We start from the raw sequence: 17,372 nt of genomic DNA on the forward strand, positions 1-17,372 counted from the left end.
TGCCTCTATTGCCTCTGACGCTGGTGAGGGAGAGAATGCCACCTTCCTTTATCTTTCATCCCCTCCTCCTCTTCAAGTGATTTGGAACTGCCATGCAGATGCCCTAAGATAGTAAATGAACCAGCCCCCACCTTTACTGACCCCGTATGGACTCCCTTTCCTTCTCTCCCCAACCCCCTCCGAAAATTGAGCCACAATATTTCAGTTTTTGTGGTGTAATAAGGAATCAAACTTAACACAACCGGCCTCAGACTATTTTAGCCTTTCTCTGAGGATTTTGTAAACCTCTTGCTGGCCGAAACAATTTTTTACGCCCAGCAATTTTTGGCCCAAAATCGTCCTTCATCACTTTCTAACTGGACCCTTGTAGACGCAGTAGAAATGATGTTTTGGTGCCTCATCCTTCACATGTCGTTAGTGAAGAAGCCAGAACTTCAGCAATATTGGATGGTTGATTTTTTATGTAACACTTTGGTGTTCCGCGTGGCTATGACCCGTAAACTCTGAGGTCATCCACACATTTTTGGATTACAACAATGATACACGGTGTCTTTCCCGAGACAACCCCCAACTTTGACCGACTTTTCAGAGCTTGGCTAGTCATTGACTACTTCAGCAACAAAATTGCTGAGGTATCAATGAAAAATGGGGTCCAAGAATTGTGGTTTCATGAATAAGAACAAATCAACCAGTATGACCTGGAAACATAACATAACCCACATCATACATCTTACGCAATTGTTTGTTTAAAAAGTATAAATATTTATTGACAAATATCTAAAATAAAATTGAAGAAACAAATATCTCCCTGAAGAAGATTTCAGGAAACGTGTGTTGGGGTGGAGGGGGAAGCACTATCAGATCCCGCACTAGCACGCTGAAACTTACTTGGACCTTCACTTATATAGGTAAAACAATCCTTTTCTTCATTGTTTCATGTTTACCGTTTGTTACATGCAGCAATTTTGTACCATATATTGTGAATACATATGTTTAGGCACTTGTACCTAGGAGAGACTTATAAATGCAACAATACTAGGTCTCTTTTCCTTGTACACAAGCCTATTGGTATAGTGAATGGGATTCCGCTTACATCTGGTCCGCTCAAAATATTTTTGCTAATTATGTATATGTAGTTTTTTGGCAGTTCCTCCCTCACACAAGAGGCATCTTGTTAAATATTCATGTATTTATTTTTTCAATTGTCTGTATTTATTTTTTTAGAAACTTGTCAATAAATATTTATACTTTTTAACCCCTTCACTACCAAGGGTGGTTTGCACGTTAACTACCGGGCCAATTTTTACAATTCTGACCACTGTCCCTTTATGAGGTCATAATTCTGGAACGCTTCAACGGATCTAGGCGGTTCTGACATTGTTTTCTCGTGACATATTGTACTTCACTTTAGTGATAAAATTTCTTCGCTATAACTTGCGTTTATTTATGAAAAAAACGGAAATATGGCGAAAATTTAGAATATCTTGCGATTTTCAAAATTTGAATTTTTATGACCTTAAACCAGAGAGTTACATGACAGAAAATAGTTAATAAATAACATTTCCCACATGTCTACTTTACATCAGCACAAATTTGGAAACAACATTTTTTTTTTGTTAGGAAGTTATAAGGGTTAAAAGTTGACCAGCGATTTCTCATTTTTACAACAAAATTTACAAAACCATTTTTTTTAGGGACCACCTCACATTTGAAGTCACTTTGAGGGGTCTATATGGCAGAAAATACCCAAAAGTGACACCATTCTAAAAACTGAACCCCTCAAGCTACTCAAAACTACATTCTAGAAGATTATTAACCATTCAAGTGCTTCACAGGAGCAGAAGCAACATGGAAGGAAAAAAATAACATTTAACTTTTTAGTCACAAAAATGATCTGTTAGCAACAATTTTTTAATTTTCCCAAGGGTAACAGGAGAAATTGGACCCCAAAAGTTGTTGTCCAATTTGTCCTGAGTACGCTGATACCCTATATGTGGGGGGGACCACTGTTTGGGCGCACGGCAGGGCTCGGAAGAGAAGCAGCGCCGTTTGACTTTTTCCACCTAAAATTGGCTGGAATTGAGATTGGACGCCATGTTGCATTTGACGAGCCCCCAATGTGCCCAAACAGTGGAAACCCCCCACAAGTGACCCCATTTTGGAAACTAGACCCCCTAAGGAACTTAACTAGATATGTGGTGAGAACTTTGAACCTCCAAGTGTTTCACTAAAGTTTATACTGCCCAGGCGTGAAAATAATAAATCCTATTTTGTGCCCACAAAAATGATCGTTTAGTCCCCAATTTTTAATTTTCCCAAGCGTAACAGGAGAAATTGGACCCCAAAAGTTGTTTTCCCAATTTGTCCTGAGTATGCTGGTGCCCCATATGTGGGGGAAAACTACTGTTTGGGCACACGTTGGGGCTCAGAAGGGAAGAAGTGACGCTTTGGAATGCAGACTTTGATGGAATGGTCTGCGGGCGTCATGTTCCGTTTGCAGAGCCCCTGATGTGGTTAAACAGTAGAAACCCCCCACAAGTGACCCCATTTTGGAAACTAGACCCCCTAAGGAACTTAACTAGATATGTGGTGAGAACTTTGAACCCCCAAGTGTTTCACTAAAGTTTATACTGCCCAGGCGTGAAAATAAAAAATCCTATTTTGTGCCCACAAAAATGATCGTTTAGTCCCCAATTTTCAATTTTCCCAAGCGTAACAGGAGAAATTGGACCCCAAAAGTTGTTGTCCAATTTGTCCTGAGTACACTGGTACCCCATATGTGGGGAAAAAACTGTTTAGGCACACGGCAGGGTCGGAAGGGAGTGATGTTTTGAAATGCAGACTTAGATGGAATGGTCTGTGGGCGTCATTTTCCATTTGCAGAGCCCCTGATGTGCCTAAACAGTAAAAAAAACCCACAAGTGACATTGATTTGGAAACTAGACCCCCAAGGAACTTATCTAGATGTGCCCCAACTAATCTAATGTTTCCGGTAACGAAATTTAGTAGTGCATTGAGGTGTGGTACAATTTGAAGCAATCCTTCATACACAGGCCAGGTTTTTCGGGGCAGGTGTCGCATTGATAAATGGTGTCCTTGCGTATTCCGTTTTTGTAACACACTCGGCACCTTTTTTGCGATTTACCTCTTTTTCCAGTTTGCGGGACCTCCCCCGGGAAATGCTGACCTGGTACAATACGAGCACCTTCAGTTCCGGATGTTCTGGGGCCCGCTCCTTCCAGAGTGCCAAACATCAGGGCCTTAACCACTACCTCCTGAAACTGAAGGTACGACGTATCGCTGGGGCATGCACATTGTGACAGTAGGAATGCGTTGAGCATTGCCAATTGGACGATGTGCACGACCAGCTTTTTGTACCACGCCTTGGCCTTTCTCAAAGCATTGTACGGTTGGAGGTATTGATCGGAGCGATCAACGCCCCCCATGTTTTTATTGTACCCCAGTACACATTCAGGTTTGCTGACCTGTGCCGAGGTACCCCGTACAGTGCTGAGGGCGCTGCCATCACCGTGTATGGTGGTCAAGAGAAAGACATCCCTCTTGTCCTTGTACTTGACCATCAGCAGGTGGTCGCTACATTGGGCCCTGCTCTCACCTTTTCAGAGCATCTGCCCAAGTAGCGTCTTCGGGAGGCCTCTCTGATTTTTGCGGACAGTACCGCAAGCTGCGGTACCTCGCGCAAAGAGGGCTTTGTAGAGTGGGACACTGGTATAAAAGTTATCAGTGTAGAGGTGATAACCTTTATCCAGCAGTGGGTGCACCAAATCCCACACAATTTTCCCACTCACTCCCAGGTCAGGAGGACACTCAGGGGGTTCAATCCTGGTGTCCTTTCCTTCGTACACTCTAAACCTGTGGGTGTACCCTGAGGTACTCTCACACAGCTTATAGAGTTTGATTCCGTACCTGGCCCTCTTACTGGGCAGGTATTGACGGAATCCGAGCCTGCCCTTAAAATGGACCAAGGACTCGTCCACGCAGATGTTCCTTTGGAGCACGTACACTTCAGCAAACTTTTTGTTGAAGTGTTCGATGACCGGCCGAACTTTGAACAGACGGTCAAAGTTGGGGTCATCTCGTGCGAGACACTGTGCATTATCGTTATAATGCAGAAACTTGAGGATGGCCTGAAAACGCGCCCGGGCCATGACCATTCGGAACACTGGAGTGTTGTATAAAATATCAACACTCCAATATTGCGAAATTTCAGGCTTCTTCAGGATACCCATGTGGAGGACCAGGTCCCAAAACTTTGTCATTTCAACTGCGTCCACAGGAGACCAGTTAGTATAGGATGAAAGCGGGTTTTGCTCCAAAAATTGCCGAGCGTACAAATTAGTTTGCTCCACCATGTGGTTAACAAAATCCACAGAGAAAAAGACTTTGAAAAAGTCAATTTCTGTGAGGCCGGTGGTGTCAAACTTGATTCCTGATTCTGCCACAAAATCAGGAATCAGTGGCTCGTAATTTTCGGGGGGCGAGGTCCACACAGGGTCTGCTGAATCAGCTGCGGGCATGGTGGGCGCTGCCTTATCTTCTGTCCTGGAGCGTCTGCGTGGCGGTTCCGCAGGACCCGAGGAGGAAGATGAGGAGGGGGAAGAGGAAGAAGAGGAGGATGAAGAATCCGAAAAATAAAGAAAAGTCGGATCGTCATCCTCGCTATCAGTGTCGGAGGCAAGGTAAGAATATGCCTCCTCCATTGAATAGCGCTGTTGGGAGGAACGTGATGGGCAGGACATTTTTTTGGGTAAATATGGTGCTTGGGTGTACTTTATTTATAACTGTGTATGTGGTGGGGGGCTAGTGATTGGTGCACACTATCCTGTAAGAAAAAGCTAAAAGGAAATGTGGAAAAAAAAGTCTAAAACAGCAGGACCTAGATATGGTAAGTGAACGGCGTCACTTACCAAAATTCAGTGGCTGCTGGATGTGTGCACAGGGGTGGCTCAAAGGGGGGGGGGGAGGTGAAAAAGAAAAATGGAAAACAGCCGGCACAAACTTTTATAAGTGAATTGCGTCACTTATCAAAATTCAGCGGCTGCTAAATGTGCACACGGAAACGGCACAAAGGGGGGTAAAAAGAGGGGGCTGGGGGGATTGGGGTGGATGAATAGAGATCGGACAGGGATCAACAGTTAGGGTTGTAGTTAGGTGGCAGAAAAAGGGGAGAAAAAAATTTAAAACGGCAGGCAGGTGGCGCAAAAGTGGGGTGGAGGGGGGTGGGGGATGGGGGGGATTGGGGTGGATGAAGAGAGATTGGGCAGGGGTCAGTTAGGGTTGTAGTTAAGTGGCACAAGGGGGGGAGAAAAAAATGAAAAACGGGATGTGTGTGCGGAGTAAAAAAAAGCGAGCACAAGTGTTGATCGGTGAACTGCGTCACCGATCAACGCTTGGCGGCTGCACACGGAGGCGGGCCAAAAGGGGGGGTGAGGGGGGGTAAAAGGGGGGTGAGGGGGGGTGAGGGGGGTAAAAGGGGGGTGAGGGGGGGTAAAAGGGGGGACGGGGGGATGAAGATAGGTGGGGGGGTGAAGATAGATTGGGCAGGGGATCAGGGATCAATTAGCACTTACAGTTGTAGTTTTCTTTCTTCTTCTTCTTTCTTCTGCAGGGATTGTGATGCTACAAGCTGTGGCACCACAATACCCAGCATAGGAGCTCTTGCTGCGTCCGACCTCTCTGCAGGAATCCTCCGCTAGAGTGAGGACCCCTGCAGACAGGTTAGAGAGGTCAGAGGCAGGTCAGGGGGCAGGTCACAGAGCGGTCACTTCGCTGCTGTGACCTGTCATTGGTGGGATCGAATGATTACATCGATCCCACCAATCCCTGATCTGCCTGGTGACCATGGTAACTGCCTAGGATCGGAGCTCACAGCTCCGATTCCTAGGCAGGTCATGGCCAGGTCATCAGCAGGGCACAGAGCGGTCACATGGTGACCGCAGCTGTGCCCTGTGGCTGGCGCGATCGCCGATCTAATCGATCGCGCCAACCACTTCCTGCAGGCCCTACTGGGCCTGTCCTAGGCTCTGGCCTAGGATCGGTGCTATTACAGCACCGATCCGGGCCGGTACCGGCAGGGCACAGCGGCGATATTGCGCCGCTGTGCGCTGCGATTGGCGCGATCGATTTAGATCGGCGATCGCGCCAATCTGGGGGCTTTTCTGGCAACGCCAGGCACCGGTCCTAGGATCGAGTACATCGGTACTCGATCCTAGCCTAGATTCCTGTTGTTTCAGCCAATCTGATTGGCTGAAACAAAGAGAGTTGCTGTGATTGGTTGTTCTGAATTGAACAGCCAATCACAGCTCAGAGAGGGGCGGGCCAGGGCGGAGACTGCCCGGGATGTCGAGGCCATCTATCCTGAGGTAAGATGGCATCGGCATTTTAATGCGATCACCGCGACTTAAGTCGCGATGTCGCATTAAAGGGCATGACGTAATATTCCGTCCATGGTGATTAGGTCCATGGTCACATGGACGGAATATTACGTCAATTGTAGGTAAGGGGTTAAACAAACACAATTGCATAAGTGGTTATCTTATGTATGCTGTGGGTTATGTTATGTTTCCAGTTCCTACTGGTTGATAAGTTTGCTGAGGTGTACGTTCCCTAAAGGGACATCTGTGTGGATGAGTCCCTAATACATTTTAAGGGAAGGGTTAAATTCTAGCAGTACCTGCCCAGTAAGAGGGTCAGGTCCAGAATTTAAACTTTTTAACTGTGTATCATGAGGTACTCCTGTACAGTTTGTACATACAGATTTTGTAGTTTATGAAGGAAGGACATGTGGATTCAATGTCCCTCTTTCCTGGGAGTGAGTGGGAAAATTGTGTAAGATTTGGTGCACCCACTGCTAGATCAAGGTTATCACAGAAAAAATGCAAACAATAAAAACATTTAACAGGCAAAACACACCCCCAATTGTCCCAAGTTGATCTAACAATAGATGCTAATGGATAGAAACCACATGGTTAAATATGTAACATGCTAGCCTAATGTATATGATATTACATAAGGCATGACCCACCGACCGCAAATCTGGGCGTCCCCAGAAAGACGATGACACACAGACACTCACTCCAAACAGCCTTAAGAAATTCCAGGGAGCACTGTAAGTAGCCCTGTAAGGGAGGGAGCAAAGTGACCATCCACTATAAGGATAGGGAAAGTACCACACAGACACTTACTCCAAAAGGCCTCATGAAGGCCAAAGGGCACTGTAAGTAGCCCTATGAGAGAGGGAGCAAAGAATCAGACCACATATAAAAAAGGGAGGCTGGAGTGAAGGATGGTGCAATAGGCAAAGAATATATATGTGCCAAAGTATTCAGATAAATAGAGTGATGTGATAATAAAATCACCCTAGAGAGCAGTCCAGCATAGAGCGTCAGGTGTCACGTCATCAGGGAAGGAAGGTCCCAGGACAATGCAGTGTGGGGAGCCTACCTTTTTTATATGTGGTCTGATTCTTTGCTCCCTCTCTCATAGGGCTACTTACAGTGCCCTTTGGCCTTTATGAGGCCTTTTGGAGTAAGTGTCTGTGTGGTACTTTCCCTATCCTTATAGTGGATGGTTACTTTGCTCCCTCCCTTACAGGGCTACTTACAGTGCTCCCTGGAATTTCTTAAGGCTGTTTGGAGTGAGTGTCTGTGTGTCATCGTCTTTCTGGGGACGCCCAGATTTGCGGTCGGTGGGTCATGCCTTATGTAATATCATATACATTTAGGCAAGCATGTTGCATATTTAACCATGTGGTTTCTATCCATTAGCATCTATTGTTAGATCCATTTGGAACAATTGGGGGTGTGTTTTGCCTTTTAAACGTTTGTGTGCATTTTTTCTGTCTTTTCAATAAAATTTATATATGTTTACTTACATATCTTTATTGTCCTGGGTGTGCGCCTCATATGCTGGGTTCTCTTTTCTCTTTTTTTGATCATTGTCCTTACCTGTGCATTGTGCAGCACCCCATATATATATTTTTATAAATTGATTGCTTTTTTGTCCTTTAGTGGTGCTCCCTACCCCCCCTTTTTTCAGATCAAGGTTATCACTTCTACATAACTTTTACAACAGCGTCCCTCTCTTCAAGTCCCTCAGTGCCAGAGCTACTGAAACCGTGTACGGTCTGTCAAAATGAGAGCGGCCTCACTAAGACACTAATTGGGTAGCTGCTCAGAAAGGGTGAGAGCAGAACCCATGTAGCGACCACATGCTAGTGGTCAATTACAAGGACAAGACCGATACGAGCCTTCAGTTCCAGGAGGTAGTAACATACATAGTAACATAGTTTTTAAGGTTGAAGGAAGACTTTAAGTCCATCTAGTTAGGCTATGGGTTGAACATGTTGATCCAGAGTAACGCAAAAAAAAAAAAAATGTGGCAAACAGTAAGCTCCACATTGGGGGAAAGAAATTTCTTCCTGACTTCACATACGGCAATCAGACTAGTTCCCTGGATCGACGCCCTATGAAGGAATCAAGTGTGTATATATAACCTGTAATATTATACTTTTCAAGAAAGGCATCAATGCCCTTCTTAACTTTTAGTAGTGAATCCATCATTACAACATCATATGGCAGAGAGTTCCTTAGTCTCACTGCTCTTAAATTAAAGAATCCGAGTCTGTGATTATGATTAAACCTTCTTTCCTCCAGATGTAGAGGATGCCCCCTTGTCCCTGTCTCAGGTCTAAGAGTGAAAAGATCAGTAGAAACATCCCCTCATATATTTATACATTCAAATAAGATCACCCCTAAGCCTTTGGTTTTTTTTTTTTGGTTTTTTTTCAATCTAAATAACCCCAGGTGTAATAACCTGTCTTGGTATTGCAGACCCCCAGTTCTCTAATAACTTTGGTCGCTCTTCTTTGCACCTGCTCTAGTTCAACTATGTCTGTCTTATACACCGGAGACCAGAACTGTACACAGTATTCTAAGTGTGGTCGCACTGGTGACTTGTATAGAGGTAAAATTATGTTCTCCTCATGAGCAACACTATCATTTTTTAGTTTATTATTTATGTAGTTACAGAATTTTTTGGGATTTTTACTTTCTCTGGCAATGAGTCTCTGTCTCAATCTTTGCTGCCTTGATTTGCTTTTTACAGAATTTACTTTTCTGTATTTAATTAATGCCTCATCACTACCTGCTTGCTTTAATTCTATAAATACTTTCTTTTTGTCACTTATTGCGCCCCTAACAGGTCTATTTAGCCATAGTGGTTTCCTCCTATTTTCTAGCATGTTTATTCCCATACGGTATATATTGTGCACAGGTCCTATTCAGGATGCTAATAAATGTCTCCCATTTTCTTTGTGTATTTTTGTGTCATAGAATCATAGAATCATAGAATCGTAGAGTTGGAAGGGACCTCCTGGGCCATCTGGTCCAACCCCCTGCTCAAAGCAGGATTCGCTAAATCATCCCAGTCAGATGTCTGTCCAGCCTCTGTTTGAAGACTTCCATTGAAGGAGAACTCACCACTTCTCGTGGCAGCCTGTTCCACTCATTGATCACTCTAACTGTCAAAAAGTTTTTTCTAATATCTAATCTGTGTCTCCTCCCATTCAGTTTCATCCCATTGCTTCTAGTCTTTCCTTGTGCAAATGAGAATAAAGTTGATCCTTCTACAATGTGACAGCCCTTTAGATATTTGTAGACAGCTATTAAGTCTCCTCTCAGTCTTCTCTTTTGCAAACTTTGTCTCAGGATATTGTCCCAGTTAATTGCATTAAGATCATCTCTCATCCGCTGGAAATTTGCTTTCCTGAAGTTTAGTGTCCTTGTAATCCCTCTACTACACATCTTACTAAAGGATACATGAAAACTTATTATTTTGTGATCACTATTACCCAAGTGACCCCCAACCCTTATATTTGATATGCGGTCTGGCCTGTTGGTTAATATTAGGTCTAGCAGTGCCCCCCCTCTTGTTGGGTCCTGAACCAGTTGTGAAAGGTAATTGTCTTTCATAGTTCTCAAAAACCTATTACCTTTGCCAGAACTGCAGGTTTCTGTTCCCCAATGTATTTCGGGGTAGTTGAAGTCCCCCATAATAATGACATCTCCTTGAGTCGCTGCTTCATCTATTTGCTTTACGAGGATATTCTCCATTGCTTACATTATTTTTGGAAACTTATAACAAACCCCTATCAGTAACTTATTATTTATTTATATAGCACCATTGATTCCATGGTGCTGTACATAAGAAGTGGTTACATACAAATTACAGATATCACTTACAGTAAACAAGCTAACAATGACAGACTGATACAGAGGGGAGAGAGGACCCTGCCCTTTCAGGCTTACATGCCACAGGATGGTGGGGAAGGAGACAGTAGGATGGTGGGTTGCAGCAGTTCCAGTGTTGGTTGAGGTGATATCACCGGTAGTGGTGAGAGAAAAGGAGGTAGCGGGGTCATTGCAGGCTGTAGGCTTTCTTGAAGAGGTGAGTATTCAGGTTCCGTCTGAAGGATCCAAATGTGGTTGATAGTCGGACTTGTTGGGGCAAAGAATTCCAGAGACTAGGGGCTATTTGGGAGAAGTCTTGGAGGCGGTTGGGTGAGGAGTGAATAAGTGTGGAGGAGAGAAAGAGGTCTTGAGAGGACCGGAGATTACGTGAGGGAAGGTATCGGGAAATTAGTTCAGAGACATATGGGGGAGACAGGTTATAGATGGCCTTCTAGGTCAGTATTAGTGATTTGAACTGGATACGCTGAGGGAATGGGAGCCAGTGAAGAGATATGCAGAGGGGAGAAGCGGAGGAGTAGCCAGGAGAGAGACGAATTAGTCAGGCGGCAGAGTTAAGGATGGACTGGAGAGGTGCGAGGGTGTTAGCAGGGAGACCACAGAAAAGGATGTTGCATAGTCGAGGCGGGAGATGATGAGGGCATGCACAAGCATTTTAGTAGATTGAGGGTTGAGGAAAGGACGGATTCTGGAAATATTTTTGAGCTGGAGGCGACAGGAGGTAGAGCTTGGATGTGCGGTTTGAAGGACAGAGCAGAGTCAAAGGTTACTCCGAGGCAGCGGACTTCTGGTACTGGGGAAAGTGTGATGACATTAATTGTTATAGCTAGGTCGGGTAAGGAAGATCTGTGAGATGGAGGAAAGATGATGAGTTCAGATTTGTCTACGTTGAGTTTGAGGAAGCGAGAGAAGGAGGAGGATATGGCTGATAGACACTCTGGGATTCTGGACAGCAGAGAGGTGACGTCTGGGCCAGAGAGGTAGATCTGAGTGTCATCAGCATAAAGGTGGTAGTGGAATCCTTGGGACTTTGAGTTGCCCTAGACCAAGTGTATAGATTGAGAAGAGTAGGGGTCCTAAAACAGAGCCTTGGGGGACTCCAACAGAAAGAGGGTGGGATGAGGAGGTGGTGTGGGATTGGGAGACGCTGAATGTGCGGTTGGAAAGGTATGAGGAGATCCAGGATAGGGCAAGGCCTTTGATGCCGAAGGAGGAGAGGATCTGTACTAGGAGGCAGTGGTCAACTGTGTCGATTGTAGAGGACTGGTCTAGAAGCAAGAGTATAGAGTATTGTCCATTTGATTTGGCTGTAAGTAGGTCGTTAGTAATTTTGGTCAGGGCTGTCTCAGTGGAGTGATGCGGGCGGAAACCAGATTGTAGATTGTCAAAAGAGCAAGTTAGATGATAGGTGGGAGGAAAGTTCAGCGTGGACGTGTTGTTCCAGGAGTGTGGAAGCGAATGGAAGCAATGATATTGGGCGATAGCTGGACATAGCGGTTGGGTCGAGGGTTGGCTTTTTAAGGATAGGCATGATTGTGGCATGCTTGAAAGCAGAAGGGAAGGTACCGGACGTTAGTGATAGCTTGAAGAGGTGGGTTAGGGATGGGATAAGTGTGGTGGTGAGGTTGGGGAGGAGGTGGTATGGGATGGGGTCAAGTGCACAGGTTGTGAGGTGCGATTTGGAGAAGAGGCGATTAAGCTCCCCTTCAGTGATGTTGGAGAGTGAGGTTATGGGGTTTGGGCATTGGTCTGGTATACAAATGGGTTGTGGTGGTTGAGTGATGAAGACTTGCCTTGTTTGGTCAATCTTGTTTTTGAAGTGTGTGGCAAAGTCCTCGGCAGAGATGAGGGAGGTTGGAGGAGGCAATGGTGGGCGGAGGAGGGAGTTAAAAGTTTTGAATAACTGTTTTGTGTTGTAAGATAGGGAAGATACGAGGGTTGTGAAGTAGGCCTGTTTAACAGAGGTGAGGGAAGATTTGAAATCGAGTGTTGCCTGTTTGAATGTGGTGAAGTCATCTTGCGAATTTGTTTTCTTCCAGCGCCACTCTGCAATCCTGGACACTTGCCGGAACTTATTATTTTTCCCCCTCCCCTTATCTCCACCCACATGGACTCTACATTTTCATTAGATTCATATATATTATCACGCGGGATGGGTTTTAATGATGATTTTACATATAAACACACACCCCTGCCTCGCTTATTTGTACGGTCATTTCTGAATAGACTATAGCCCTGTAAATTAACCGCCCAGTCATGGCTCTCGTCCAGCCATGTCTCAGATATCCCCACCATGTCATAATTATGTTCCAGCAAAATAAATTCTAATTCGTCCGTTTTGTTGGTGAGGCTTCTGGCATTAGTACATGAACTTGATGTATCTCTCTGTACCTCTATTCTTAAATTATTAACTGTTCTAATTCCACCCCCCATGTGACTCCCAATTTCTTTATTTGTGCCCAGGTCACTATCTGCACTATCCTCCCCTCCTATAAAATGAATACCCTCCACCCCCAATCCCTAGTTTAAACACTCCTCTAACCTTCTAGCCATTTTCTCCCCGAGCATATCTGCACCCTCCCCATTGAGGTGCAGCCCGTTCCTAGTGTAGAACCTGTATCCAACTGAGAAATCGGCCCAGTTCTCCAGGAAACCAAACCCCTCCTTCCTACACCAATTCCTGAGCCACTTATTTATCTGCATGATCTAGTGATCAAGGCCCTAATCTTTGGAGATCAGGAAGGAGCAAGCGCCAGTACTTCCAGAACTGAATGTGCTCGTATTGTACCAGGGCGACATTTCCCCAGTTAGGTCCCTCAATTCACAAAGAAAGCAAGGTTGCAAAATCGGCACGATTGTGTTAGGGGGGGGATTAGAAAGGACAGCACTTATCAATGCAACATCTGCCCCGACAAACCTGACCGGTGTATAAAAGAGTTCTGCAAACTGTACCACACATCCATGGACTACTAAGTTCATGTCTGACTTGCACAACTCATGTATGCCAACCTGATGCACGCTACACAACTCACATATGCCAACTTGACATATACTACACAATTCGCATGTGCCAACCTGATCCACTCTACACAACATTGTAAAATACACATTCAAGGAAACACTAGATCAATTCCTATAGAGTCACTTGTGGGGGGGGGGTTTCCAGTGTTTAGGCACATAAGGGGCTATCCAAACGACATGACACCCGCCGACCATTCCATAAAAGTCTGTGTTCCAAACATCGCGTCTTCCTAGCTGTGCCCAGCCCAAACAGTAGTTTTCCCCCACATGGCGTATCGGCGCACTCGAGAAATTGCACAACAAATCAACAAATTGTGGGTTCCATTGTCTCCTGTTAAAAAAAAAAAAAAAAAAAAAATTGTCGCTAAAAACTTTTGTTAAAAATTTTTTCACGGCTCAAGGTTATAAATTTGTATGAAGCACCTTAGGGTTCAAGGTGCTAATCACACATGTAATAAATTCCTTGAGGGATATTGTTTCCAAAATGGGGTCACTTTTGGGGGGTTTGCACTGTTTAGGCACATTAGGGGCTTTCCAAATGTGACATGACGTTCGCTCTCTATTCCAGCCAATTTTGCATTCAAAAAGTCAAACTGTGCTTCTTCCCTTCCATTCCCTGCCGTGTGCCCAAACAGTAGTTTTACCCCCACATATGGGATATCTGGGTACTCAGAAGAAATTGCAGAACAAATTTTGATAACCATTTTCTCGTTACCCTTGTGAAAAGATAAAAAAAAAAAATAAAAAAAAAATTGGGGCATGAAGTAAAATTTCTGAAAGTGTTCATTTTTTTACTTTCATCTCCGTTTCTGTGAAGCACCTCTAGGATACCTTTATGAAAATTAACTGATATTAAAATATACAATTTTATTTGAATATATTAAAAGAAAAGAAAACAAAGTACCTCCAAAAAAGGAGGGACACAGAAAAAGAGCTAAAAAAATACATATGTTTACAAAAAGTAGAATTAATAATAGTATCAATAGACAAATATCACCCCATTATACAGTAGCTATCCTAGATATACGTATGGTAATGGGCATCTAGTCCATATCAAATGTACAATTACCAAGATGTGAATCCAAACTAGAAGGGTCGTCCTGTCCTGTGTCAGTCACCCTGACGCGCGTTTCGAGCCACTTCCTTCCTTGACGCCCCTTGAGGAAGTGGCACAAAGTATTTCATTTATCATTTGTGTGGTAATCACTCTATTTATCCAACCAGTGGATCTTTGATTGTGATAATTATTGATCTATATTAATTGTAAGGGTGACCCTAAGTAGTATTATCCTTTAATATATTTGGACTCTTGTTGATGTTTTTATGAAAATCAATCTTGCTCATATTGTTACAGCTGCATCAGTGTTGTATTGTAACTCAAGTTTGTTTTCTCCAAAGGAGCGTCGTATGGATGAAGGCATTCAGGAGGATGCAGCAGAAGAGCAGGGAAATGATGCCCCAGAAGTGGTAACTCCTGGACTTGTGGCATCAGCTTGGTCATTCATAACCACCTTCTTCACATCCCTCATACCGGAGGGCCCTCCACAAGTTGTAAACTAGATATTATTCTGACTGCCATCCGGATGTAAATGCAGGAAAGGAGAAACTGTTTAAAAATTTTGCTGTCTCAGAAGCTTTCATTTTGTTTTTTTTTTTAATCTTAAAAATGTGTGTCCTTAAACCATTATGACAGGCTATTATTGGTATTTTAAGCACAGTCACCTTATTTTTTTTTTTTTTACATAGTTCTCATTTATAAAGAAAATAACCACGTCTTCCTTTTTTCCAATTGCTATTTAATCAGTGAAGTTATTCTAAAGTCATGCCGATTTTTCACTTGAGGCTGATATTGTTTTTTAGTATTTACCTCCAAAACATCTTTGTGGCTCTAATGAAAGTAGATAAAGCAATCGACTTTGGAATAGTGTAAAGGTACTGTCACACTTAGCGTTGTACCAGCGATCCCAACCAGCGATATGACGCGGTCAGGATCGCTGGTACATCGCTAAGTGGTCGCTAGTGAGCTGCCACACAGGCAGATCTCACCAGCGACATCGCAGGGGACGGGGGTCGCTACTTACCTGTCAGACGAGGCGATCCTGACGTCCTCCCGCCCGCGTCCACGCGTCGCTCGTCTCTCCACAGGAAGCCCAGCAGGAAGCTGCCGACGAGAAACGGTCCAGGATGTTCTCGCGTGATAAGCGATAATCAGCTGGGGGAGCAGTCGGAGGTAAGTATCAGACATAGCGATGTCGCTAGCAATATCGCTATAACTTCACAAAACCTGTGACATTATAGTGATATTGCTAGCGATATCGCTTAGTGTGACAGGCCCTTAAGCGCGTGCCACAGTATCCTTACAAGTGCAAGGTTTTATGCCTCCGATAATTTTGCTTAATTTCCAAGATAATGGCAGGACACATAAGGCTGCAGTTTTCAGACAAGTAATTCTACATACTTATGTTCTACGATATAAGTGTTAATATTAGCGGTTAACCCAACTGGCCAAACCCTGACCATATGCCCTATTCGAACAGATGGACTTCATAGAGACGGTACCCACTCTTACCCCTTGTGGAGAGTATTGTGATGAAACCTCTGTTTAGGACTTGACCTGATCAGGTGTACCACAGTTGCCCATTTATTGCATGGCTAACCATCGTTACAAAACAGGTAGCTTGCATTTGTAAAGCAGTTGTCCACTTGGGAGAAACCCTTTTAACAGAAGCTGATGGACTAAACGGATTATATGGACTAGATACTGCCATCGCAACTAAGAAACAAAAAGTGTCATTTCACAGGTTATATCTCCTGCCAATTCCTGCTTTCTATATCTGATTAGTTTTACCTCAGTCCTTCCTCCTACAAAAGTTTTGTGAATGATTTTTTTACTAAACATATATGCAATCATGTTCATAGAAGCTGTGGTTGAGTATATTCCTCCATTTATTAGCAATGCCTTCTATAAGTTAGAAGACTTTAAGTTTTTGAAGTCTTGCTGAAATCATCCACTTACTGCAGGTACCTGCAAACTGTGTCTTATCAAAGCAGATGCTGTATGTACATCTGATGTTATATTACCCTGATCTGCATTGATTTCCACACATGTAAAATATGGCTGTCACTACTTTTTATTTGGTATATGCTTGAGAACAATATAAATCAGTGTAATGCAATATTTGGACCGTTTTATAGATACAAAGAATAAGTAATAGCATCTTGAAATTCAGTATTTTTTTTCTACAATTATCCGTTTCATAAACTTTAATTGTATGAACCAGTTTTGTATTTCGTTCATATAGATACAAAATTGTATTTTTGTTTGGGGAGCGGCTCCTGGTGTTGTATCGTGCAGGAGTTCTTGTTACCTGCTGAAATGCGAAGTCCTATCTTTCCAGCAGATTTCAGCTGAGAATAGACTACTCTTTGTTATGAAAGGCGTAATAAAAATGAACATTCCAGTATGAAGTACTTATCACCTAGATCAGTGGGGGCCCAGATGCTCAGCCCCCAGTGATTGCTGTGAATTATTTCTGGCAGCAGGGGCAACGCTACCGTCACAGATCTCGGGCTCCAGCCCTGAACGTTTTGCCCAGAACCTCGGATGTACTGCGCCTGCCGCATTGAACGGTGTTGGCATCAACTTGACACCAATACAGTTCAAAGTGGGCATGCTGTGCAGGACAAGAGCACTGGCCAATGAGCATCAGGTTGATAGAAGAGCTGATTGGCCAGTGCTTCTGTCCTCCTGTGCAGAGGGACTCGGAGAGAGAGAGAGCCAGCAGCAAACAACATGAAAGGTCAGAATACCTGCCTGTGTATGCTCCCAGGGAGAGATATCAAGCAACACCAGTCAGCACAGTGACAGCTTCTCCTGCTCTGCAGCCCTGGCACAGAAGGCAAGAGCGGGGAAGGTGCAGAGACAGTGCTGCTGTAAGCAAGAGAAGCTAAAGAGCTGCACATGTACATCAGCCTTCCCTGCACCACAGAGGAGAGTATGTGATGTGGGTATGAGGTATCTGTAGTGTGAGATGTGGGTGGGTATGAGCTATCTGTAGTGTGTGGTGTGGGTGGGTATGAGGT

At 44.1% G+C, this 17,372-nt stretch overlaps 1 protein-coding gene across 6 annotated transcripts in view; it reads left to right on the forward strand.

The window, feature by feature from the left end:
• HERPUD2 (HERPUD family member 2) overlaps positions 1 to 16,566 on the forward strand; it is a 100,066-nt gene extending 83,500 nt beyond the window's left edge. For all 6 annotated transcript variants that reach the window (XM_073550005.1, XM_073550006.1, XM_073550002.1 and 3 more), the window contains one exon: positions 14,688 to 16,566. In XM_073550005.1, coding sequence (XP_073406106.1) covers positions 14,688 to 14,849 — 162 coding nt within the window. In that variant the 3' untranslated portion in view covers positions 14,850 to 16,566. The remainder of the gene's footprint in view (positions 1 to 14,687) is intronic.
• The last annotated feature ends 806 nt before the right edge of the window (positions 16,567 to 17,372 follow it).

The sequence above is a fragment of the Dendrobates tinctorius genome, unplaced genomic scaffold, assembly GCF_039654945.1.
Source record: "Dendrobates tinctorius isolate UK_male_01 unplaced genomic scaffold, ASM3965494v1 ptg000162l, whole genome shotgun sequence".
Taxonomy (NCBI): Eukaryota; Metazoa; Chordata; class Amphibia; order Anura; family Dendrobatidae; genus Dendrobates; species Dendrobates tinctorius.